The 25,504-nt window shown below is 36.1% G+C and overlaps 1 protein-coding gene across 5 annotated transcripts in view; it reads right to left on the reverse strand.

The window, feature by feature from the left end:
* The window catches only part of GXYLT1 (glucoside xylosyltransferase 1), a 52,897-nt gene that overhangs the window by 19,314 nt on the left and 8,079 nt on the right, over window positions 1–25,504 (reverse strand). For 3 of the 5 annotated variants that reach the window (XM_023256951.2, XM_045061650.1, XM_023256949.2), the window contains exons 2-5: window positions 23,803–23,895; window positions 11,799–11,970; window positions 10,266–10,391; window positions 6,220–6,471 (exon numbers count right to left, since the gene is read on the reverse strand). In XM_023256951.2, the coding sequence (XP_023112719.2) occupies window positions 6,220–6,471; window positions 10,266–10,391; window positions 11,799–11,970; window positions 23,803–23,895 (643 nt within the window). The remainder of the gene's footprint in view (window positions 1–6,219; window positions 6,472–10,265; window positions 10,392–11,798; window positions 11,971–23,802; window positions 23,896–25,504) is intronic. The other 2 variants (XM_045061651.1, XM_023256950.2) reach the window with 1 other exon arrangement.

The following is a 25,504-nucleotide window of genomic DNA, read 5'->3' on the forward strand; positions in this document are numbered from 1 at the left end:
ACTTGAAACTGATAAACCAAAAACAGGTAGTGAATTTTATCATTTGCCTTTTCAGTCTCTATAAAGTTGCTCATAAGCTCATTATTTTAAAGCAGAAAGTCAAATACCCAAGGAAACAAAAGAGTTCAAAGAGGGCTCTGGATCTTGTGAATGTGGGTGACAAGCAGTGGAGCTGAATACTAAGCCTTTTGAACTCATTTCCTTCTTTTAAACTCTCTAGACTTAAACCAGTATTCCTCAAAGTGCAATTTACAGTGTGCAGAACAGTGAATTTTTGATGTCCTTCACAACATTAAGTACAGAAATTAAGAGTAACATTTAGAAACATTTATAGCAATTCAAGAGAATAATTTTATATTTAATCTAATATGTTTCTAGTCACACACACAAAAATGTAAAAAACATTTTTCTAGTAACTTATATACATCATTTTTACAAACATATTGGCTCATGAAAAACTAAATTTAAAATACAAAATTGATCCTCCATACACAGTTTGAATGGCATTGTTAAAAGCTATTCTAGGATATATAATAAACACAATGGGGGTGTAACAATCTATTCCTTAAGAAAGAGAAAGAAAAGCCAGAGTTTCTGGGGGAAAAGCTACATATTTAAACTAAATATTATCTGCTATAGTCATATTACCCTCGTGCCAAGTCTCTCAACACAGTAATTATAAAATAATCAGGAATTCCCCAAAACAATGACTGAAAGAAGTTTTATTTAAGGAAATAATAAGAAAATACTTTGTTGAAAGGACGACTCTGAAATAAGTCACTTAGCATGTTAACTAAATGTTCTTAGGGTAAGAAAAGGGAAATCTGAATTATAAAAGGACAATGACTAGCAACACATTCAACACACAGGGCTGGTGAACCCCTTGTACCATGCCATTTTCAAATCTTCATTGCATTCTGTGCATTCAAATACATAAATATAAATACATAAAGAAATACACCTATTCAGGGGCACCTGGGTGGCTCAGTCAGTTGAGAATCTGACTTCGGCTCAGGTCATGATCTCACGATTCGTGAGTTTGAGCCCCGCATTGGGCTCTGTGCTGACAGCTCAGAGTCTGGAGCCTGCTTTGGATTCTGTCTCTCTCTCTCTCTGCCCCTCCCCCACTCGCACTGTCTCTCTCTGCCTCTCTCTCTCAAAAATAAATTTTAAAAATATTTTTTAAAAAAAAGAAATATGCCTATTCAAAGAAAAAAATCAATGAAAGATAAAATTAAAAGGTCTAGTGAAGTCTTCAGAAAAAAAAAGGAAAATAACTTTAAGGAAAAGTTCTATAAAAATATTTGATAAAAATATATAAAAACCTTGTTAAAAATAACATTATTATATGCTAATTATATAACCTAGAATATCCAAAACAACTAATGAAAAACTATACAAAATTAGTTTAGAAAAGAGGAATTACATATAAGAGAAGTTCAAGTTAATAGAAACTGTTTTAAAAATAGAGAAATGGTCAAGGGGTATGGACAAAGAGCCATTCCCAAAGGAGGAAACAGAAATGGCCAAAAATTAAATGAACACGTAATTTTCCACACTGGTAGTATAGTTGACTAGTAAAGTGTAAGTTAAAATAGGAAGTACTTTTCAGTCATATAACTACATGCTCATACTAGTACACAAAAAAATAAAACCAAATCATCCATTCTCTGCAATCTCAAACACATATGTACTGATATAAAAATCAATTATATATTTATTGAGTGAAAATGGCAAACTGAAGATATATAAGAGGAATTTATTTTATTTAGCTTATTTATTTATTTTGAGAGAGAGAGTATGAGAGAGCAGGGCAGGGGCAGAGAGAGAGAGAGAAGGAGACAGAATTCCAAGCAAGCTCCAAGTTGTCAGCGCACAGCTTGATGTGGGGCTCTATCCCACGAACCATGATATCATGACCTGAACCAAAATCAAGAGTTGGATGCTTAACAGACTTGAGCCACCTAGGTGCCCCTGTAAGAGGATTTTACAGGTAAGTGCTCATGTACACGTTTATCTGTTTCAAAACACATTTTTAATGGGTCTGAAAAATACAAAACAAAGTTTATGACGTCATTTGGGCAAAGAAATGAAACTGGGAATAGAGGTATGTAAAGGGTGGGACTTTTCTTTTTATTCTACATACAATTAAATAAAATTAAAAACATAAATTTTTTAGGGGCACCTGGGTGGCTCAGTCAGTTGTGTCCAACTTCGGCTCAGGTCATGATCTCGCAGTTCGTGAGTTCAAGCCTCGTGTCAGGCTCTGTGCTGACAGCTCAGAGCCTGGAGCCTATTTCAGATTCTGTGTCTCCCCTTCTCTCTGTCCCTCCCCTACTTGTGCTTTCTCTCTCTCTCTAAAAATAAACATTAAAAAAAAAATTTTTAAAGAGGCCTTATTTATATTCTTTGTTTTTTCCCAATAGAGAAAGGTTAAGAAGTATCCTAACAGGGATTCAAGACTGCAAATATAATCATAACAAAATACAAAGCAACAGCTTAACCACGACTGTATCATTGTGTACCATGCATAATGAGAAACAACAAAAAAGTAGAAGTTTTATTTGAATTTTTAATACATAACTATAATGCATCAGGTTGGAAATGAACAGTCATGAATTGTAGGAACTGTGTGACAGCAAAGCAAATTAAGAATTTAAAGTATGGTCATTATCTTAAATGGGTAGTCTTACAGCTTTTCATCCAATAAGAACCATAGGGCAACATTCACAGATGTGTACAAAACAGTTTAGAAAGTTACTACAAGTAATCAGTTATATCACTAGAGCCAGAAACTGTAGAATCAGTAGGAAAAAACAAGGCAATGTTTGCTACAGATATAGTCTGGAAAACAATCAGGAAAAACAAAGACAGACATATGAAAAAAGGAATAAAAAATTAATAAATTTTATAGAAACCTCTCAGCAATCATAAATATAGTAACATCTGAAAACAAAGCAAATCTCCATTGTTCCCACAGGGCAAGAACAGGTTTGGAAAACAAGGACAGTAGATGTGAAGTAAATTGCACCTGCTGAATTAATGTATTAAGCATGCCTCTCATAGCCTTCATTAGTAAGTCTATAATGCACAGATGAAAACACAAGTTTAAAAGTCTTGAAATGATTTCAACTCCCATATCTACATCTCTAGTTGGTTTTAGAACATGCCACGACAAAAAGAAGGGGAGAAACTGCTAAAGTATTTAAGAGTGACATTTAAGTAAGTAAAAGATAATCATAGATTTGAACTAGATAGTTGTAACTTTGAAACGTTTGAGACAATAAATAATGGTGTTATACTAAATTATCTCTACGGTTCTTTGCAACAGTAAACTTCTCATAATTCTATGAATTTTGAATGAAGAGTTACTGAGAAGTCATATTATTCCTTAGCAGGTAATCTTACAGCACCATCTTCTGGTATAATATTACTGTGCATAGGCTAACAATCCAAAAAGGAAGACCTCATGGTATTATGCCTGTTTTATTTAGTAAAACCTATGGTTCATGAGATTTTAAAACTCAAGCTATATTAACAAATTGGGTACTTGAAGAAATGTTCACTGTTAAGCAAGAGCATAGGTTACACTAGCCTCATTAATGCATTCAATTGTAGGAGACAAAACTGAAAAGAATCAAGATTTCAGAAAGGTTCAGAAAACAGGGAAGCTAAAAAACAAAACAAACAAACAAAACCAGGTTTACTACATCTACAGAAAATAAGGATGATGGGTACAAATGGTCCTAAGACTCAAATGTCAAGGCATGGGCGATGCTGCAAGCAGCAATGTTGCCTATATCAAAGATAAATCGAGGAAACAACTCTAAATGGGGCCAAGATTTAAATGAGACACACAAATGCAGTAATAAATAATGGTATTAATTCCAGTTCACCAGGAGGCATAAGAAAAATATCTGACAAATATACACACATATATCCTCATATCATAAAAGACATAATAGACTTTAATGTTTAACATAGCCCTAACTAGATATAAAGGGATAAACAGTAAGTCTATATGGGTGTTTCAGAAGTCACTGCTTGTAGCTAACATTTAGGTGCTTACTATGTGCCATGCTCTGCACTAAGCATTTTCTTTTTATTTTTTATTTTAATTCCAGTATAATTAACATACAATGTTAGGTTCGTTTCAGGTATATACAACATAGTGACTCAACAATTCTATACATTACTCAGAGCTCATCATAATACGCATATTCTTTTAATCACCATCACCTATTTCATCCATCCGTCCAACTTCCTCCCCTTTGGTAACCATCAGTTTGTTCTCTATAGTCAAGAGTCTATTTCTTGGTTTTTCTCTCTCTTTTTGTTCATTTGTTTTGTTTCTTAAATTCCATGAGAGATCATACGGTGTTTGTCCTTCTCTGATTTCATTCAGCACTAAACTCTCTAGATCCACCCATGTTGCTGCAAATGGCAAGCTTCCATTCCTTTTTGTGACTAATATTCCATTGTATGTATATACCACCTCTTCTTTATCCATTTATTGATCGATGGGACACTTGGGTTGCTTGCTTCCATAATTTTATGGCTATTCTAAATAATGCTGTATAAATGTAGGGATGCGTATATCTTTTTGAATTAGTGTTTTTTTATTCTTCGGGAAAATACCCAGTAGGGGAATTACTGGATCATATGGCATTTTTATTTTAAATTTTTTGAGGAACCTCCATACTGATTTCTGTAATGGCTATACCAGTTTGCATTCCTACCAACAGTGGCCAAGGGTTCCTTTTCTCCAGATCCTTGCCAACATCTGCTGTTTCTTGTGTTTTTTACTGTAGCCATTCTGACAGGTTTGAGGTGGTATTTCATTGTAGTTTTGATATGCATTTCCCTATTAATGAAGGATGTCGACTATCCATTCATGTCTGTTGGCCATCTGGATGTCTTCTTTGGAGAAATGTCTGTTCTTCTGCCCATTTTTTAACTGGATTATTTATTTTTTGGGTGTTGAATTATAGAAGTTCTTTATATATTTTACATACTAACCCTTTATCACATTGGTCACTTGCAAATATGTTCTCCCATTCAGTAGGTTGTCTTTTGTTTTGTTGATGGTTTCCTTTGCTATGCAGGTTTTTATTCTGATGTAGTACCAATAATTTACTTTTGCTTTTGTCTCCCTTGCCCCAGGAGACATATCTAGAAAAATGTTGCTACAGCTGATGTTAGAGAAATCACTGCCTATGCTCTCTTCTAGGATTTTTATGACTTCAGGTCTCACATTTAGGTCGTTAATCCTTTTTTAGTTTATTTTGTGTATGGTGTGAGAAAGTAGTCCAGTTTCATTCTTTTGCATGTAGTTGTCCAGTCTTCCCAACACCATGTGTTGAAGAGATGCACTAAGCATTTTAAATGGATCTCCTTTAAACTGACAACCTACACAAGTCCAATTATTATCTACTTTTCAGTTGAGAGAATTAACATTTGAAAATTAACCGGCTAATGGTTAAACAAGTGCACAGGTGGCAAAGTTAAAAATACAGAGTTTGACTCCAGAGCCCACAAACTACAATGACATAAAACTCATCAACATAAAATTGGTAAATACAACATACTCATGTATTCACAATGCACAGAGAAACTAAATAGCCTGATTCTTCCACTGACCCACAATCTGAGAGGTAAGAAACATGCAAGAATTTTTTTTAAAGTTAACTTCCAATAGCTCCCAAATAGCTCACATTTACTATGTGTTAGCCACCATTCTAACTCAATCCTTACAAAACCCTATGATATAGGTAATGTTATCTGCCGTCTTTATTTCACAGACGAGAAAACTAAAGCCCAGAGACATTAAAAATTTACTCAAGGTCCCAGAGGTTTGAACCAAGCAAACAAGCTACAGAGTCTTAAGCTCTTAACCACATCTCTGTGTTCCCCCAAGATGTTCTACAGCTGCACAACTATGAAATGACAACTACTACCTGGAATAACAATGTAGGAAGATGAAATTCACTACTTAGTGTAATGTTATTTTACTTCATTGTAATGACACCTGGCTTGATCTACCACAATCCTCCAACAGACAGAATAGTATGAACACTCTTCTTCGATTATTCTAAATACATGGAAAATTTCTGAATAGTTTAATCTACTTTTTAATAAAACAAAATTAAATTGGAAACCAAAAAATGTGTGGGGGGAAAACAAAGAAATTTCAACCAAGTACCTGTATCAGTGACTTACCTTGAAATACTTCCTTCTCATTCTAGTCATATTCATCAACATAACTCCAGAGTTTACTCCAGTTTTTCCATAGTATGGGTGTCTGGCAAAGCGATTATACCATCCTATTCGAGGCTCTTCATGTTCTGGTGCCATTGCAGCAATTTGTGTGGAATTAAATTTCTTTAGTAAAGACCAAATATCATCAACTGGTCGTAAAAAAAGGATATCCGTGTCCACGTACAAGAGTGAATCAACTTCTTTCAGGATTAACTATAAGAAGAGAATATGAAACAATAATTATATTTCTATTTATTTAATATAAAATAAGAGAAGCTTTAACTGTAAAAAAAATACCTATGAGATAAACTAATTTACATTAATTTTTAAGACATTTTTCCTGTGCCATTTTTACAATAGCATATATATATATATATATATTTGCACTGTGCTAATCTCTATATTAACTTTTAGAGAAAAAAAGCTACAAAAACAAATCAGAACAAAAAAATAAATACTGTACTAACAATTGGAAAAATAAAGATTTGGGAGGAAATTCTTTTCATGATGGAAAATAATACTAACTTAGCTAACTTACATCTTGAATCTTAATTTCCTGAGATAAATACAGAAATAAATCAATACAAACAAAGATCTTCTCAACATGTTCTCTCGGTCTATAACACTAATGGCTGGTATGTATATATCATTTTGGTCTCAACTAGAAAATGATGAACCCAAACCACCTAGTTCTGGAGTCCACACTGTTTTGTTTTTGTGCTTAACTTGTGGTAGGGTCCCCTACCTATCTAAGGAAAGAAAGAAAGAAGAAAAAAAAAAAAAACTCAAGGTAACCTGACTATATGTGTACATGACAACATCCTTCATGACCTTGTAACATGAGATCACTTAATCGGACTGCATGGTTGTCTGTGTTACCATATATGGGAGACAAAGAAGTAGAAAATACATTTAAAAACTACTCCACGTGGCATTCCGGCTCAGTTCTTTGGGCACGAACCCAACTGAGCAGTGCTGGCATGCATAAAGTTGCTTCCTGGAAAGAAAAGCCTCTGTGCACGACTCTCTGTGCAAGAATCCTGCTACAAACTTCTCTGTGCGAGAATCCTGCTACAAACTATCTCCAACAAATCAAAGTAAATGTGCATGTACTTAGCAAGGGTGAAGACAAAACTTGCCCTGAAAGAAAGACTAGCTACGTTGTTATTTTCTGAGAGATGTTAAATATGTTTTAAACAGGGATTTTTCAAGGAAAATACTTTATTTCTGCCTTACCCAAGAAGTTTAGAATCCAACTCTCACAAATTTAAATTTATTGCATGCATCAGCATATTAGTACAACTCAATTATTACATTAACCTAAATCTTTTGGTGGCTCAGTTGGTTAAGCCATTATCTGATTCTGGATTTCAGCTCAGGTCAGGATTTTGCAGTTTGTGGGTTTGAGTCTCTTACCAGGCTGTATGCTGACACCATGGAGCCTGCTTGGTATTCTTTCTCTTTCTTTCTCTCTCTCTCTCTCTCTCTCTCTCTCTCTCTCTCTCTCTCTCTCTCTCTGCCTCTCCCCCACTTGCACTCTCTCTCTTCTCTCTCAAAATAAATAAACTTTAAAAATTAAAAAAAAAGAAAAGAATATAAAGAGAGTAAGAGTTTGATCCTCGTTCTGCTCCTTTTCAAAGTTGTTATCTCCTCCTGCTGCTAAGGTTGAGTCATCACCTTAATGAGCAGCTTACCAGGCTGCAATCAGCCCATTCTCTCCTTGATTTAATATCAAGGTGGTAAAAAATCTGATGGTTTGACTACAGAGCCTGAGTAGGGAAGATTCACTTGTTCACAGATCCCAATTACAGGGTATGTATGTATATGTCTGTATGTCTGTCTCTCTTTGGGATGCAGAAAAGTGAAGGAAATTGTTTTTATATCAACATGTTGCTTCTGTACCATGAAACAAAGTGTGTTTACAAATTATTATATTGTTAGCAGACTTGGAAGACACTGATCACTGTTGAGAGCCACTGTTAACTGGAGATCAGACGTAAGGTTAAATAATAAACATGTCAGCATTTTTTCTCTAGTTCCTTTTGGAGGAGGCAGGAGTTGGAAGAGCTTACATTAGTTGTTTTCATCAATCTATATCAAACGAAGAGAAACTCCATGAAAAAAATTATAACTTAGAAAAATAAAGCATCAATTTACTTAAATCTAGTTAAAAAGATGCAGAAGTAACAGTGAAATATGAGGACAATTTGACAGGTTTCAAATATATTTACTGTTTCAAATTCCATTTAGGAATTTAACCAGATTACAACACTAAACGATCTGGCAAATTTCTTATCACAACATTAACAATTTAACTTGTTAATAATGCAGAACAAAATGGAAGAGAAATGGTTATAATATTAGGCTTCTATCATCACATACTATTTTTTCAGTAACATATTTATTTAATGCCATATTGTATTTGTTTGACCCCTGCCTCCCATATTGGACAATAAGCTCTAGGAAAACAAGTCTGTTCCATTCATTCCTATATACCCAACACTTCTGTACAGACTCTTGGCAGAAAACAAGCACTCAATTTATTAACTAAATGAATGTGATACTAAAATGATTCCACATTAAAATTCTGTCTTAATTTTTTTTATTTTTATACTTTATTTATTGGTGGGGGGAGGGGGAGGACAGAGAGAGAACAGAGAGAGAATCCTAGGCAGGCTCCACACTGTCAGCACAGAGCCGGATGTGGAGCTCGAACTCACTAACTATGAGATCACAACCTGAACCAAAACCAAGAGTCGGACACTTACCTGACTATATCACCCAGGTACCCCACAAACTTCTAAAGTCTACAAGAAATATCTAAAACTTCTCGGGCTTTTTCCCTATCTAATCCCTTATTTGTGTGCTTCTTATAATGGAAGCAGAGACTGAGGAAGATCCTAGGATCTGAATTTTTTATGCACGGCAACAAAGTTACTGGTTAGGCAGACTCTGCTCAAAATTATAACTTTAAATCTTACTGATGACTTGGATTTGGTAAATTATATTCCTAGTATACTAAGAATTGCCTTACTCCACTTAAGAATAACAAATAACTAAAGTTTCCTCCCCCATAATTCAATCACTTTCCAGGATCTTGTCAGCTTCTTAAATTCAATATTCTACTACCATAACTATTTTAAACATTATAACGGTCCTAACAGCTACTGTGAATTTTAAAACTGTGGATGAAATCAACTCAAAAGAAAGAGGTAATCTTGCTTCTGAATATTTTTACATTTAAAAAAATGATCAGGGTTTATCACCAGAGAATAACACCAAAGAATCGCTCCACTGAATAAATGGTTCCCATTTCCCTTGAGTTCACATGCCTTAAATTTGTGTCTGTGTCGGGGTGCCTGGGTAGCTCAGCTGGTTAAGCGTCTGACTCTTGGTATTGGCTCAGGTCATGATCTCATGGTTGATGGGTTCCACCCAGTCAATGCAGCCTGCTTGGGATCCTCTCTCTGCCCCTTCCCCACTCTCCCTCATGCACACTTGCTCTCTCTCAAAATAAATAAACTGTAAATAATTAAAAAAAAAACACACACCTTGCCAACTGCATTAAAATATAATCAGGAAAGAGTAATGTGGCTTGGTATAAGAAAGAAATGGCTATTTAATGATGCAATCTACTTCACTTCCCAAATTATAAATGCAGTGGGCAACTAGAAGGGGAGATTGTCCGTGCATGTCTGCAACAGGCCTGGCTCCATTAAGATCTGATGACCTCCCTTCCTTCTTAAAAAAAAACAGTCTACAGCCCCTGAATAAATTAAAATGTAAGAAACAGTATTTCAACAGAAATTACTTACATTTTTCATTTTTAACAGATGTTTTCTTTGTAGCTTTTATTTGTTCTACAGGAAGTTTTTTTCCCTAATGTAAAAAGGGAAAATCTACATGTGTTTGTGTTTTTTTAACTGACTTCTATGTAACTCTTCATTAACTCATGTTTGTAAAGGCAAAATTAGAAGGAAAAACAAAACACCGGAGAAAAAACTTACTGGCAAGAACAATCTCTGGGAAGCACACGGTTTAAACAGCTTTTTCCATTCTGCTGCATTCTCACTTGGAAAAGTTATTGGGTATAATGAATAATTAAATGTCTGCAGAAATGACCAGCTCTCAAGCTAAGAAATATATAAAAAAGTAAGAACTCAGGTTAGATTGTTTCACTTTCAATTTTCTCTGCAAAATCATAAACCAACAGATTATTTTGAAAAGCTAAAAATTAAGATATTCTATGTTAATCCTGTACACAGTTCAGAGAAAGTCAGATTCTTCTTTTCCACCATTTGTTTTATTCACTGTATTAAAATCCTAGCAACATTCTAGATCAGAGGCACAATGAAAGTTATAACCACAAAATCAGAAAGCTGAAAGCCTTGCAAGTTGTTCATCTACTTCATCTGACATATAAATCCCATCAATCACTAAACAAATTAAACTCAAAAAAATTAAGCACTAATTTTATACCCAAGTATGTATAATAGGAAATATTTACACTCAAAGTCAGACCAATATGAACTGGTTACAAAATATCTGTCTGAGGTGCCTCGGTGGTTCAGATGATTATCATCATCTTTACCATTGTCTCAGAACACAAGGTGGTGACATTTCAGGTGACTTTTCTTTCTCCTATATGTTCTTTACCCATATCTATCTGTTCTACTCTTCTTGTACAGTTATAATTTTTTTGTTAAGGTTATATGGTTGCCCTGACTAAAGAGTATACTTTTAACCCTCTCAAACAACTGTAACAATATAGTTACAAGACTAAGTTCAGACCAATGAGACACTGGCAAGAATGTCATATGCAACTTCTGAAAAGTATTCTAAGAGGGTACGAAGGGATTGGCCTTCTTCACTCCTTTCTCCCTTGTGTTGGTTAAAATATGAGTGTGAGGGCCAAAGCTGGAGTAGCCATCTGGGACCATAAGGTAGAAGCCTTATGTCAAAATGGCTCAGCCACAAGACAGAAGCAAGTCCCGGAAGACATGGAGTTACCATATACCACAGACTGTCGACTTATATGTGAGAAAGAAAAAAACTTCTGTCTTGTTTAAGCCACTGTTAGTTTTTCTGCCAATATAGCCACTGATTGTAACTAATATAAAACCAAAATAAAGAACTTTCTTATCAGAACAAAAAGCCGCTTCCCTCTATATTGTCAATCAAGAGCTCCCTCCCTTCAAAACAGAAATAAAATCCTTGTGCACACTGTTTGAGATACTCCCAAGCCAAACATGGGAATAGAATTAAATCACAGAACTTTTCAGTCAAATCATCTTGGAGCTAAAGCCGGTGAAATAAAACCTCCATGCTTTGCAAAGGACTTGAAGTAACCTCCTTTTCAAAAACAAACCTTCCTCTTACACCTACATCTGGATTCTTAGATGGAGTGGCCGCCCCACTCTAGGAGGGCAGTTAGTTACTGAATAAATATTTTTGTTCAATGAAGGAATACAACAACATTCTATTATAATGTGACATTGAATATTCACCTCTACAGTCTTGACAAAGTCTCAAATACTTACTATGCCTTTAAAACTATCATGTAGTTGATCTTCAGCAAAAATATGGAACTGCAGCGGTCTGATGCTGAAAATGATAGCTGACTTCAACATGGTTATAGTTTCTTCCAGTCTTTCACCACAGGCAACCACAGCGAGGTGCATTCTTTGAGCAGGCTGCACTTTTAGACTATACCTAATAGAAAAGAAAACCACATTTTCCAACTGTTTTAGTACTGGGTAACATGGTAACAACATGGTATTCTGACCATGTTCAAAAACTGAAGTTTAAAATTTCTATTTAAAAAGCAAAGAAATGGGGTGCTTGGCTGGCTCAGTCAGAAGAGCATGCGACTCTTGGTCTCAAGGCTGTGAGTTCAGGCCCCACGTTGGGTGTAGATATTACTTAAAAATAAATCTTTAAAAACAAACACAAACGAAAATAACTGAATAGCAAAGAAATGTCAAATTACAAAACAGTACAATGTTGAATCGATTATGTATTTCTATATCCTCAACCAGACTTTCTCAGCAAATATTCCTCACTAGGAACCACAAAATACAAAAAATTACCACTCTTTTCAATTCTCCCAAGATTGGTACATAACTAGCCCCATTCTAAATACACAGGAGAGAAGTTAATTCGTTACTGAGACTGGCTGCATTAAGGGCTTAATTCTCTCAAGGAACCTGCCAATTGACAAAAGGAGCATCATTGATTGAAGGTCTTCCATTCAATTATTTTTTAGCTTTTTAATTAAAAAAAAATCTCAGGACACCTGGCTGGCTCAGTCAGTTAAAGCATCAGACTGTTAATTTCAGCTCAGGTCATGATCTCAGGGTCGTGGGATTAAGCCTGACATTCCACACCGTGCTGAGTGTGGAGCCTGCTTGGGATTCTCTCCCTCCCCACCTTTACCCCTCTCCCCAACTTGCATTCTCTCTCTAAAATTAAAAAAAAAAAAAAAAAAAAAACTTAAAAAAAATCTCAAAAACATATTGCAATAGAGGGAATATATCCTCATGCAACCATCTCCTAACTCCAACAATTACCCATTCAAATATTATTGTCATCTAAAATACCCCCCACATCCCCTTCCACTAACCAACAGATCATTCTGAAGCAAACCCAAACATAAATTCATCCATATATATTTAACTATTATATTCAATCTTCAACCATGTTAATTACATTTCCTTCATATAACTTTTTTCACTGATAGGCATTCAGTCCCATTCTCCAAATACTCAGTACCAGGTAAAAATTTCTGAGATGGCCTAAAACATACTAGCCAAACATCAGTATGTGATTTTGAAAGGAAAGATTCCCTAAACCTAAGTTATTGGCCTAGGCTGTGTCAGACCCTACTTCAAATACAGAGCAGCACTGAACCACACTGGGCCTAAGGAAACTTTCAAAACTCTTGCACCTAAACAATGAACTAATATTAATCCACGAGCATATAACGGACAGAATTAGTTATGTGTGGCTGCACTGTCATTAAGTAAATAACTTATTTATAATAATAAATACAGATCTCATCTGTAATAATGGCATGAAATAATAATTTTGGAACTGATAAAGGAAGAATGAAAGACAGCATAAAACAAAACTAATAACACATTAAGGAACATAAAGTGCAAACATTTAGAACTAAAAACATAAAACTGGCTTTAATTCAGTTCTTGCTGAGATCCTTTCTGTAAAAGGTATAAGGATTAGCAATTGTATTGTTTAATGTTAATAGTTGTATGTATACATTACTGAGATCTGCAGTAGCAAAAATGAGTGACTAATCATCTTTCTTAAATTTGCAAGCAAAATTAATTGTAGTGATATTCCTTAACATAGGACTTTGGAATCTTGAGTGTTCACATGTCCATGTGCTAAAAGTGAATAAGAAGTGTTTTCTGAGGAAAATCTTGTTCTTGTTCATGGTAATCTTTCAACTGAGCAGGATATCAGAAATCAGAAAATCATACTAAGGAATAACATGAAATGCAAACAACTGACTATGTAAAACATATCTGAGTGTCAAATTCATACATCTTTTTTTAAATTTTTTTTTAACATTTACTTATTTTTGAGAGACAGAGCATGAGCAGAGAGAGAGGGAGACACAGAATCCGAAGCAGGCTCCAGGCTCTGAGCTGTCAGCACAGAGTCTGATGTGGGGCTCGAAATGACAAACGGCAAGATCAAATTCATACATCTTAATGTTTTAACATTAAACATTTGGAATTATATTAATAGGATAAAAAATTAAGTCTGAATATATATAATGTACTCCTGCTTTTATTGTGGATCTACCCCTTCTTATTAACAAGGCTGTTTGCTAAGAGCCTGGAAATAATTAAGATAACAGTTGAAAATGATGTTTTTCTGGACTGACCAGATTCCCAAGGCCTGAAAATGGGTTCATTTCTCTTGTATGGGACATTTCCCACATATGTCAGAACTGGCAACTTGCAGCCTTCAGCAGAGGAGCTGAAAAGCTTTTGAGCCCAAATATCTTCTAGAAAATACAGGGATCATTTCCTTCCCTGATCCCTTTACTGGAAGGTCCAAACATAAACTCCTCAATACCTTAGTAATTCACCCTTTGTTCAAGCTAATGGGCCAATGATTCCATAAACGAGATTCTTTAAAACAAACTGTTGGGCCACCTGGCTGGTTTAGTAGGTAGAGCATACAACTCTTGATCTCAAGGGTTGTGAGTTCAAGCCCCACATTGGGTGTAGAGATTATTTAAAAATAAAATCTTTAATAAAGACAATAATAAATTAAAATAAATATAACTGTGTTTTGGTGGTTTTCTTATTTGAGAGAGAGAGCATGTGGGTATGTGCACACGTGAGCAGGGAAGGGGCAGAAAGGGAGAGAGACAATCCCAAGCAGGCCCTGCGCAGTTAGTGTGGAGGTGCACGGCTTGAACCCACAAACCACAAGAACACCTGAGTCGAAATCAAGAGTTGGATACTCGACTGACTGAGCCACCTGCACCCCTAAAAAAACTGTTTTTAAGAAAAAGAAACCTCCCCCAGAAAACTCATAAAGTTAAATATTTTTACACCACTTTGTTAATGGTATTAAATAAAGAAGTCACATAAGAAGCATTATTTTTACTATATCAGAAACAATGGTGATATTTCATTCTTCATCAAGGTTAACATTATCATCAAATTAAGATATAATATTAGGTATATACTTTGTCTTTAAAATTTGTATTAATCTACCAGGAATTAAGTTTTATGCACAGTTTAAAGTAGGGAACAATTGCATAATTTTGCACATGGCTCTCCAACTGTGCAAACATCATTTGTTGCAGAGTTTCCACAATTTATCCTTTCCCCACCCACGTGCTATGCCACTTCCTTCACATATATGGTGTTAGCAATAGCTTGAGTCTTTTTAAAGCTCTGTTCTTTTCCGTTGATAGCAATTGGAAAGAAGTAGTACCTCCTCCCTTGGCAGCAGCCTGTGTCTGTTTCCCTCTTCTCTGTTAAGCCCCTCAGTTTATAACCCTGAAACCCTATGCCTTGTCTATCTATAGCAAAGGTGATGTGCACCCCATTCATCTCAAAGCAGTTGAAGCCACAAGGACAAAAGTAAATGACAAGGCAATCAAGACAGACACAAAACAATTTCACAGAGCTCTAAATTATCTTATCTTCCAGATAAATGCCTCCACACCAAGATTTTAGAATTGCCAACAGGCTTGGATTGCTTAACTGCTCATAACCAGATCCTGCCTCAAAGCTAAAAGGCAAGAGATTTTTAAAAATAAGCCATAATATTCACGTGTTGCTTTGTAGAGAATTCTCTACACACAAAGACAAGTATAATAAAACCTTTTTTGTTCTAATTTTTTTTTAACTTTATTTATTTATTTTGAGAGGGAGAGAGACAGTGAGCAGAGTAGGGGCAGATAGAGAGGGGAGACAGAGAATCCTAGGCAGGCTTCCCACTGTCAGCACAGAGCCCGATGCAGGGCTCGAACTCCTGAACTGTGAGATCATGACCTGAGCTGAAATCAAGTCACTCAACCAACTGAGCTACCCAGGCACCCCTATAATAAAACCTTCTTAAGAAAAATAAGTCAAATGTTCTTCAAGAAAAAAAAAAAACACCTCTAAAATCAGTACCAGGGATGACTCCTCCCAGGCATTTAAGCAAAGCTTATTTCAGACATACTGCCAGCACTTCTTCCACCAATTTCTATGGAAGGAGTATTGTCCATTACATTGCATTTACTTTTTCTTACATGTCCCTTTTTAGCAAAAGCATTATATATAGTACAGACTCTAACACCTAAAATAACAAAACAGAGCATACTTTAAAGATGTCATTGTCTACCGCCCTGTCCCTAGACCCCAATAACAGGAAATAATTGCAACTCAAAAAAATCTAAAGTAAACTTCCACACTAGAGGAAGGGATAACTAAAACTAAAACCCTCTAATAGGTTATAGGGAAACTGCCATTCAAATAATTTGGGTCCCAAAATGACTTGTTTCTTGAATTGATATAATCCTGTCTGTAAAAATATGCTACATTTTAATCACACTGTGAATAAGAGAAAAGTCCCTGTGGATTTAAAGAAGTATTATCCAAAAGGTCATTTTTAAGACAAACCTATTTTTCTACAGATATATAATTAGAAGAAATTCTACAGATAATTCAAAGATAGTATCTGAGTGCTCTCAAGGCCAACTCTGGCATAACCTGATCATCAAGAGGAATTATAACAATAACGAATAATAACACATTAAAAAATAAATCTGAGTCTAAAAAGATACTAAATAAAAGGGTCAGGGGGGAGGGGGAAACCTTTCTTTAAAAACAAATACTAGCCAAAATAAACATAAAAAAATTATTTTTAAGGGGCGCATGGGTGGCTCAGTCAGTTAAGGGTCCAACTTTGGCTCAGGTCATGATCTTGTAGTAGGTGAGTTCGAGCCCCATGTCAGACTCTGTGCTGACAGCTCAGACCCTGGAGCCTGCTTTGGATTCTGTGTTTACCTCTCTCTCTGCCCCTTCCAATCCCCCCCCCCCCAAAATAAACATTTAAAAAATTATTAAAAAATACTAGCCAATAAATGTAGAAGGAAAAACAGAATTACATAAATCACTATTTTACAATCACCACTGTAAGAGATGATTTGAACAAGAATTAATGAATGCTACAACCACAAAGTATCAAGGTATTATCCCCAAACATTATAAAGGGGATAAAGATACATGTAGAAGTCTGACACCACCACCTTAACCAATTAATCAAACTGAACCAATATTAAACTTACTACAGATGCTTTCTGAGATCATGCCCAAAGAAAAACACAGTATCTCCTATGTAGCATTCCTGACCCAAATCTTGAATCTAACAATGGGAAGACAGGAAAATCCAAATAAAGGAACATTTTGCAAAACCAAAGAATATTATGTCAAAGATACCATGACCATCCCCCCTACTGGTCCCTAAAAAAAGCTTGAGGAACTTTTCTACAGGGAAGGAGACTAAACAGATCTCACAGCTGAATGTAGTGTATGATCCTTGACTAGGTCCTGAATTAGGAGTGGGGGAGATATAAAGTTCACTGATAGAAAAATAAGGCAATATGAATATAAATGAATATATATTCTGCCAGAGTTAAATAACTGGTAGTGATAGTTTTATTATGGTTATATTGGAGAATGTCTCTATCATGAGGTGATACATGCTGAATATTTAGGTGTATACCCTAATGACGATACCTATCTTTCAGATGATTCAGCCAAAAAAAGAAAGTGGCAAAATGTCACTAATAGATAAATACCTAGTGAATAGTATATGTGTGTTCACTATACTATTCTTGTAACCTCTGTAGATTTGAAACTAATCCAAGTACGGGGCACCTGGGTGGCTCAGTGGGTTGGGCATCTGACTTCAGCTCAGGTCATGATCTCAGGGTCCTATCACTCTGTCTCTATCTCACTCATGATCTCACTCTGTCTCTATCAAAAAATGAATAAACATTAAAAAAAACTGAAACTAATCAAAGTAAAAAGTGCAGAGGGGAAATCAGAAAAAAAAAGTTAATACTTAAAGAACATGTGGGGCATCTGGGTGGCTCAGTAGGTTGAGCATCAGACCTCAGCAGAGGTCATGATCTCATGGTTTGTGAGTTTGAATTCTGCATTAAACTGTCAGCATAGAGCCCACTTAGGATCCTCTATCCCCTTCTCTCTCTCTGCCCCTCCCCAACTCGTTCTCTCAAAAATAAATAAACATTTTTTAAAAACCACTATCTTAGATGATAAATTCTAATACAAACACTGTTAACAGATTTCTAAACCGTGGGAGTAGACTTATTTTAAGTAACATTTCTGCTATGAAAAGAACCATAATAATTTTTTTTTCTTTTTTTAAATTTGGACAGCACAAAAAGCTTTCCAGGTTATTCTTCCAACCTATAAAGGGAACAATGTATAATAATATTTATGCCAAGAATTAACATTACAATGAAGTATGTAAAGTCAAATAAATTAAATTTCTGATAACTATTTTCTCAAAGTAAAAAGTAACTGCTATGAAGCATCTTTAAAAACTTGCTCTTGAGGGGTGCCTGGGTGGCTCAGTCAGTTAAGCATCCAACTCTTGATTTCAGTTCAGGACATGATCTCCTGGTTCGTTGAGATCAAGCCCCGCATCAGGCTCCACACTGACAGCATGGAGCCTGCATGGGATTCTCTCTCTCCCCCTCCTCTGCGCGCGCGCTCTCTCTCTCTCTCTCTCTCTCTCTCTCAAAATAATATTAAAAACAAAAACAAAAACTTGCAGTTGAACAAAATGGAAAACTGTTTAGAAAGACTAATGTCAATTTCCTTAATGTATAGCTTAAAAGTTTCTCTTCTATTAAAAAAAGTGTTGAGGGGCGCCTGGGTGGCACAGTCGGTTAAGCGTCCGACTTCAGCCAGGTCACGATCTCGCAGTCCGTGAGTTCGAGCCCCGCGTCAGGCTCTGGGCTGATGGCTCGGAGCCTGGAGCCTGTTTCCGATGCTGTGTCTCCCTCTCTCTCTGCCCCTACCCTGTTCATGCTCTGTTTCTCTCTGTCCCAAAAATAAATAAAAAACGTTGAAAAAAAAAATTTAAAAAAATAAAAAAGTAAAAAAAGAATTATATATAATCACTTTTGAAACAAAATATAATACTTCAAAAAAATCTTCAGGGTTTTACATATAGCATAAAAAAGAAAATCTAAAAATTTAACATGAAATTTAAGTATTAATTGCTAAAATATAATTTTAAATAATCTGTACAAATATGGCTCCTAAAACTAGCATGGCCCACTCAAAGTAATACACATAACAAAATTCATTTGTAACCATGGATTCCATAAGTTGAAAATCAATTTCCACCATAAAAATTTAGTATTTTAAAAGCTCAAGACACAAAAAAATTAGTAATTTAATAATACTAAATTTAAATATTTAAATTTAATACTAAATTTAAATACTAAATATTAAATTAGTAATTTAATAATACAAAAATTAAGAGATTGCTTAGGGATGTCTGGCTGGCTCAGTAGGTAGAACATGCAACTCTTGATCTTGGGGTTGTAAGTTCAAGACCCACGTTTGGCCTAGAGGTATTTAAAAAAAAAAGGGAGGGGGAGATCACTTAAGGAAATAACTAAAATAAAAAATGAAACTAGGAAGATATTTGTAATCAGTGGCAAAAGCAGCCTAAGAGATCATAAAATAAGCATTAAAAATGTAAGAGGTAAATATCAATACAGGAAGTACATACAACAAAAGATTAGAAAGCTAAACAAATATGGAAATATGTTCAACAAATAACAAAACATAAGTCAGTAACAATCTATCATTTTATTCTAATAAATGGTAAAATTATGGGGCGCCTAGGTGGCTCAGTTGGTTAAGCTTCCATCTTGAGCTCAGGTCATGATCTCATGGTTTGGGAGTTTGAGCCCCGCATCAGGATCTCTGCTGTCAGCACAGAACCCGCTTTGGATCCTCTGTTCTCTCCTCTCCTTCTGCCCCTCCTGTGCATGCACTCTCTCTCCCTCAAAAATAAATAAACATTTTTTAAAAATAGTAAAATTATAACTCCCAATGGTGTCATGGTGACACCAGTATATTCACAAAATGCTGGTGCAGGCTTAAATCCATAATTTCTAGAACACAATTAAGTAATATAATTCATTCTCTTTAATGAATATTTGAACTTCTTTCATGTGCTAGATACTGGGGATAAGCAAGAAAGCCACAATCCTGCCCTCACACAATTTATAGCCTATCGCAAAATGAGAACTTTAAAAGAGTTAATCAGAAAGCATGGTAACTGTTTAAATAGAAAAAAAAAATCAAGATTGCTAAGGAAGCTCACTATATCAACATCAAAGTTAGTGTGGAAGTGCTAGGGAAAATCACCAGTTATTTACTGGTTGCCAAGCACCTTGCCCAGTTGGGGCTTAAATGATGAACACCACGTGGTATCTATCTGCAGAGTCAACAGTCTGGAAGTGAAGATTCACAACCACAACAGATGCGAAAGTACAGTAACAAAGAGGATACCGAGAAGGGAGAAGCAGTAGGTGGGAAGGGAAACTGTTGTACAAGAAGTGATGAGCACAATAATTAAGGGAATAGGAAGCAAGAGGCTGTCAGGAGCAACAGGGTGAAAGGAGACCTGTAGAAGAGTCTGTGGACTGTGTGGACTGACATGAAGAAAGTCAGTCATAAACCAGGATACAAGACACAGATGAGGGAAGGTGTGAGAAGCCAGATCATGAACTCAGGTTTGAACAAGAGAGTCTGAGGCATCCAAATCAGCAAGGCAAAAATGACCAAACTGCAGCTGGAAACAATTCTGCTGCTCAGAAAAGATTATCCTGTGACTATCCACGGAGTGAGGAAGGAAAAGAGCAGAATCTTAAGGAACATCAATGTGGAGGAGTCAGGACAGGGAGAGGAGTCCAGAAACAGAGACCCTGGTCTTGACAGAGACTGAGAGTTGAAAGCAACAGGAAGTGGCAACCAGTATCCAAGGGACAAAAAAATGTAAGACTGGGCCCCAGAAGAACAATTCAGATGTCAGGGAGACTTCATGGTCAGTGTTGGGGGGATCATCAGGTAGCCAGTGCTGCTCAGGCAGATTGAGGGGTGAAGTTTTATGTTGTTGTTTAAGGACACAAAGTCACTACATACTCTTCAAAGAAGTCTTGCTGGTGAAGAGAAACAGAGTAAACAAAGAATGCTTTAAGGAAAAAAGGACTGAGCTCAAGCTGTTGCAGAAATGTTGTGTTTGGTTTTGTTTCAAGAACAGAAGAGACAGGAGAGGCATGAGCATGCTGACGAGCTGCTGTGTCACATTCAGTTGGTCAGGAAATAACTTAGTAGATATGAATTACTAAAAGCCAGTGCACATCAAAACCGATTTTTCTTTTTTATGTTATTTTATGTTCACTGTGTAAATGAATTGGGAGGAAATAATCCCCCAGATAAGCTTTGACCAAAATAAAAATATAAAGAATTCCAAAGGGGAAAGTTGGGACAGGCCTGTGAAGAAAACAGTGTCAGCTAAGGGCCCACTGGTGCCTGGAAAATTTACATGTGGACCTAAGGTTGGTAGTAATGGGGAATTTCAAAGAAGTTTTACCAAATGGGCAGACAAGCTCTGAGAGTCAGGCAAAAACAAAGTGTTACTTAGAGTAAATACTGAAATGTACGGTGAGAACAGTATGGAAATTATATGGCAGCTTGGCTTGTCCTGCATGTTCAAATGGAGTAAATGTGAGGGATCCTAAGTTCTAAGTAAGAAACTAAATTTCAGGGGCGCCTGGGTGGCTCAGTCGGTTAAGTGGCCGACCTCGGCTCAGGTCATGATCTCACAGTTCGTGAGTTCAAGCCCCACGTCGGGCTCTGTGCTGATAGCTAAGAGCCTGGAGCCTGCTTCGGATTCTGTGTCCCCCTTTCTCTGCCCCTACCCGCTCCTGCTGTGTCTCTCAAAGATGAATAAACATTAAAAAAAAAAAAAAAAAAAGTAAAGCTCAGGTCATAATCCCAGGGTCATGAGATTGAGCCCTGCATCAGGCTCTACGCAGAGCATGAAGCCTGCTTGCGATTCTCCATCTCTGTCTGCCCCTTCCCACCTCATGCACTCTCTTTCTTTCTCAAATAAAAATTTTTTAAAAAGAAACTAAGTTTGAGAAATTTTACCCAATGATTTGATATATAAAATAAAATGGGTAAAGATATAAGAGCCTTAGGAAAATGAGTTGAAGAAGCCAAAAGAGGAGTAATAAGGCTCCAGGATTCAGACTAGATCAACTTCCCTGGTGTACTCTTGCTGTCAGTGGAGCAGGAGGGAAGATTATTACTCATGTTGTAACTTACAAAAGGACCTGGGTTGTGTAAATCAGGGTATACAGAAGTTTTCTAGCTCACCCAGCTTCCAGAGTGAGCAGATTTATGTCGTAAGTCAAGATAGCAAAGTCATGGCTGTCAGTACTCCATTCATTAGCAAATTTTTATAAGATTGAAAAATATGGAGCTCCAATTCTCAAAATTATGAACAAGATGAAGGGTGATATTATCTTTAGTTTTTTAATGTTTATTTATTTATTTTTGAGAGAGAGAGGCAGAGAGAGAGGGAGACAGAAAATCCGAAGCAGGCACAGAGCCTGATGCGGGGCTTGAACTCACGATGGTGAGGTCATGACCTGAGCCAAAAGCAAGAGTCAGATGCTTAACCAACTGAGCCACCCAGGCACTCCAATACCATCTTTCAAAAGTTAGTTTTTAAAAGTTTTAATAATCTGATTTGACTGACTCATATTAGAATTTCAATCACCCACTCTTTTCCATAGCAAGGAGATATAATTAAAATAATGGATTTCAGTGATTCCTTCCTGGTTGTTCATGGAATGTATAATGTATTAGGAATACAAGAATATAAAAATATATATTACTAATATATACTAAGAATGCAGTTCTTCCCACCTAGAATACTTTACCTCCTGTCCTGAGCCTGGCTAACTTCCATGTTCCTCATGCAATCGCTCCCAACAGGAAGCTTTCCCTGATGCATTAAGATGATCCCACCTGATGAGTCACCCATTTCTCCCTTTATCACAGCTATAACATGTCAACCCTTTATCTTAATCTCAGGTTTACTAGCATGAAGCTCCTGTCAGAATGCAGGCTCCAGGAGGATGGAGCCACATTAATTAAATTCAGAGTCTGGTTCTTACTACCTGGCACCGTGCCTAGCAAATAGTATGAGTAGAATTAAAATTTAAATGAATCAAAAAGACAATAAAAACAGGTGGATCACAAAGAAATTTTACTGTTAGTAAGGGCATCTCAGGCTCCTGCCTCAGTGTCTCCTGGGGAGACAGCCCATTCCTATCAACACTTCTTTCACTAACAGAGCAGAATCTAAGGCCTTCATCATCCAGAGACATGCACAAAGCTAAACTACTCTGACAAACTACATTGACAAACATGCAAGGTCAATAAACAATGTCATATCAAAACTTACTCCTTCATTAAACATTTATTTTTATCCTCTCATTCGTCAATATTCAATCTCTTTGCTAATAACCAATGTAATCCTTCCCTAGTTGTCCCCATCCACCTACAAAAGGTTTTTTCAGCATACCATCTTTAAAGTAGAAAAATGTCATATATATGGCTGTAAATGTCAATGGAAGTCTATCTTTATCACCTGTTTAATACTTTTGTCACCCAGTTACCTAAAATTAGATCACAAGTGCTCCTAAGAACACCTAAAAAAAAGTTAGAGCATTTTATACACAGTATGTACTAAAAATGAGTGATAACAACTACAAAGTAGGGAAAATAGAAAACCCAAACAGAAAAACAGAATATGAATTATTTGCTTATATGACAATATTAGATTACAGGAAAAGAAACATTTTTATGTCCTATTACAGTAAAAAATTTACTATGTACTATCTAATCTTACCTACACTGATCTACCAATTAAATATTAGATGCCTACCTAAAAGCCGCTTCCCAAAAGCAGTTCATTCCACAAACATCAGAGGGCAGCATCCAATAGGGATTCCAGTAACACAGAGAGAAATCTTTACACCTAACAGAGTAAGACAGAAATAAAGTCCTATGTGAGTATTTCGATTTAAAACTAACAAGGAATTTACTTAAAAACACAATAACTTACTGTTCTATTTTACAGCAACAAAACTGCAAATCCAATTTTGCAAATTCATTATGGCTAAAGTAACTTGAGGAGTTTGGAAATTTCTCCCTTACTCAGGTACCATTATTTTAAAAAGGACTTTAAAACTTTTAGGTAGAATACATTGCAGACTGAAAAACCATTCCTTATCAGGAACACTCCTAACATATTAAAATCCCCTCCTCAGATAACAGAAAATATGGGAATACTCCTAAAATTTTCATTTGTGTACTACACAAGATCCCCCCAGAATAAAATCCTTTTCAACTAAACAAAATATTTGCTTAACCTGAAGCCAAATTAAAATGCCACAGAGACAGAAAGGGAAGAGAGGATCTTTGAAGGCTTTTAAATTAATCTTCAATTCAAGTTAGTTATATGGTGTTTTAAACTGAAAAAATAAGAAATCAGGATGGAAGTGGCACCTGGGTGGCTCAGTCGGTTAATCGTCCGACTCTTGATTTCAGTTCAGGTCATGATGTCATGATTCATGGGATCAAGCCCTGCATCAGGCTCTGCACTGACAGCACGGAGCCTGCTAGGGATTCTGTCTCTCCTTCTCTCTCTGCCCCTCCCCCTCTCTCCCTCTCAAAATAAATAAATAAACATTAAAAAAAAATCAAGCTGACATCCATGGCTCAGTTTCATTATCTATATCATCTTCGTTTTGCTATATTACACAAGCTAAACTGAAGTTATAAGTACAGTCTTTCTGCTTAGACTGCAGGTCAGAGCTAAACAACAGCTACAACACCGCACATTACAAAAAGTATGGTTTTTTTTATTGTTACTCTTTTCCAAAACAATAGTTTCATTTCAAATTCACTGCAATGTGAGGCCTGCATACTAAAGCAAGTATGAAATCAGGGTGAGTCTCTACACCAGGTCATTTCATGCCGCCTCACCACGTAACTTTGTTTTCTATTGCTATAAATTCAATTATAGGTTACTGTCTTTACAGTAAAAGATGAAATTTCAGTTTGCAAAGATCTCTGATCACACCTCTCACAAATGCCAACAGTCTAGGGCAGGGGATCTCAAACCCAGGCTGCACAGGGAAACCACCCAGAGAGCCCCATACCAGACCCATTAAATCAGAATATCTGAGAACAGGGTGGGGCACAGATAGTTTTTAAAATGCCGCCTCAATAATTCTGTATACTCCTGCATAAAAACCTCCAGTTGGAATTTTAAAATCAATGGAAAAAAATTACATTGTAATCTGGTTTACCTTTACAGAGACACCATTTTCAAGCCCAACATATCTTAATTTAAAAGGCTGCAAAAGCAGGAAATAAAAGAAAAAAGAAAATATATGCAGACCAATAAAACCCACGAACGTCTGTCCCCTCCCAGGAACAGTTATGTATTTTTTAAGTCTTGCCTTTCTATATGAGACACAGGCTCAGTGGTGGTGTTAACAACAGAGTTCTTTTCAGAGTCAAGTGCTTTCACATCCACTTAAGCCTCACAACAAACTTGTTCAAACAGATATCTCCATCTT

Source organism: Felis catus, chromosome B4, assembly GCF_018350175.1.
Source record: "Felis catus isolate Fca126 chromosome B4, F.catus_Fca126_mat1.0, whole genome shotgun sequence".
In the NCBI taxonomy this organism is placed as follows: Eukaryota; Metazoa; Chordata; class Mammalia; order Carnivora; family Felidae; genus Felis; species Felis catus.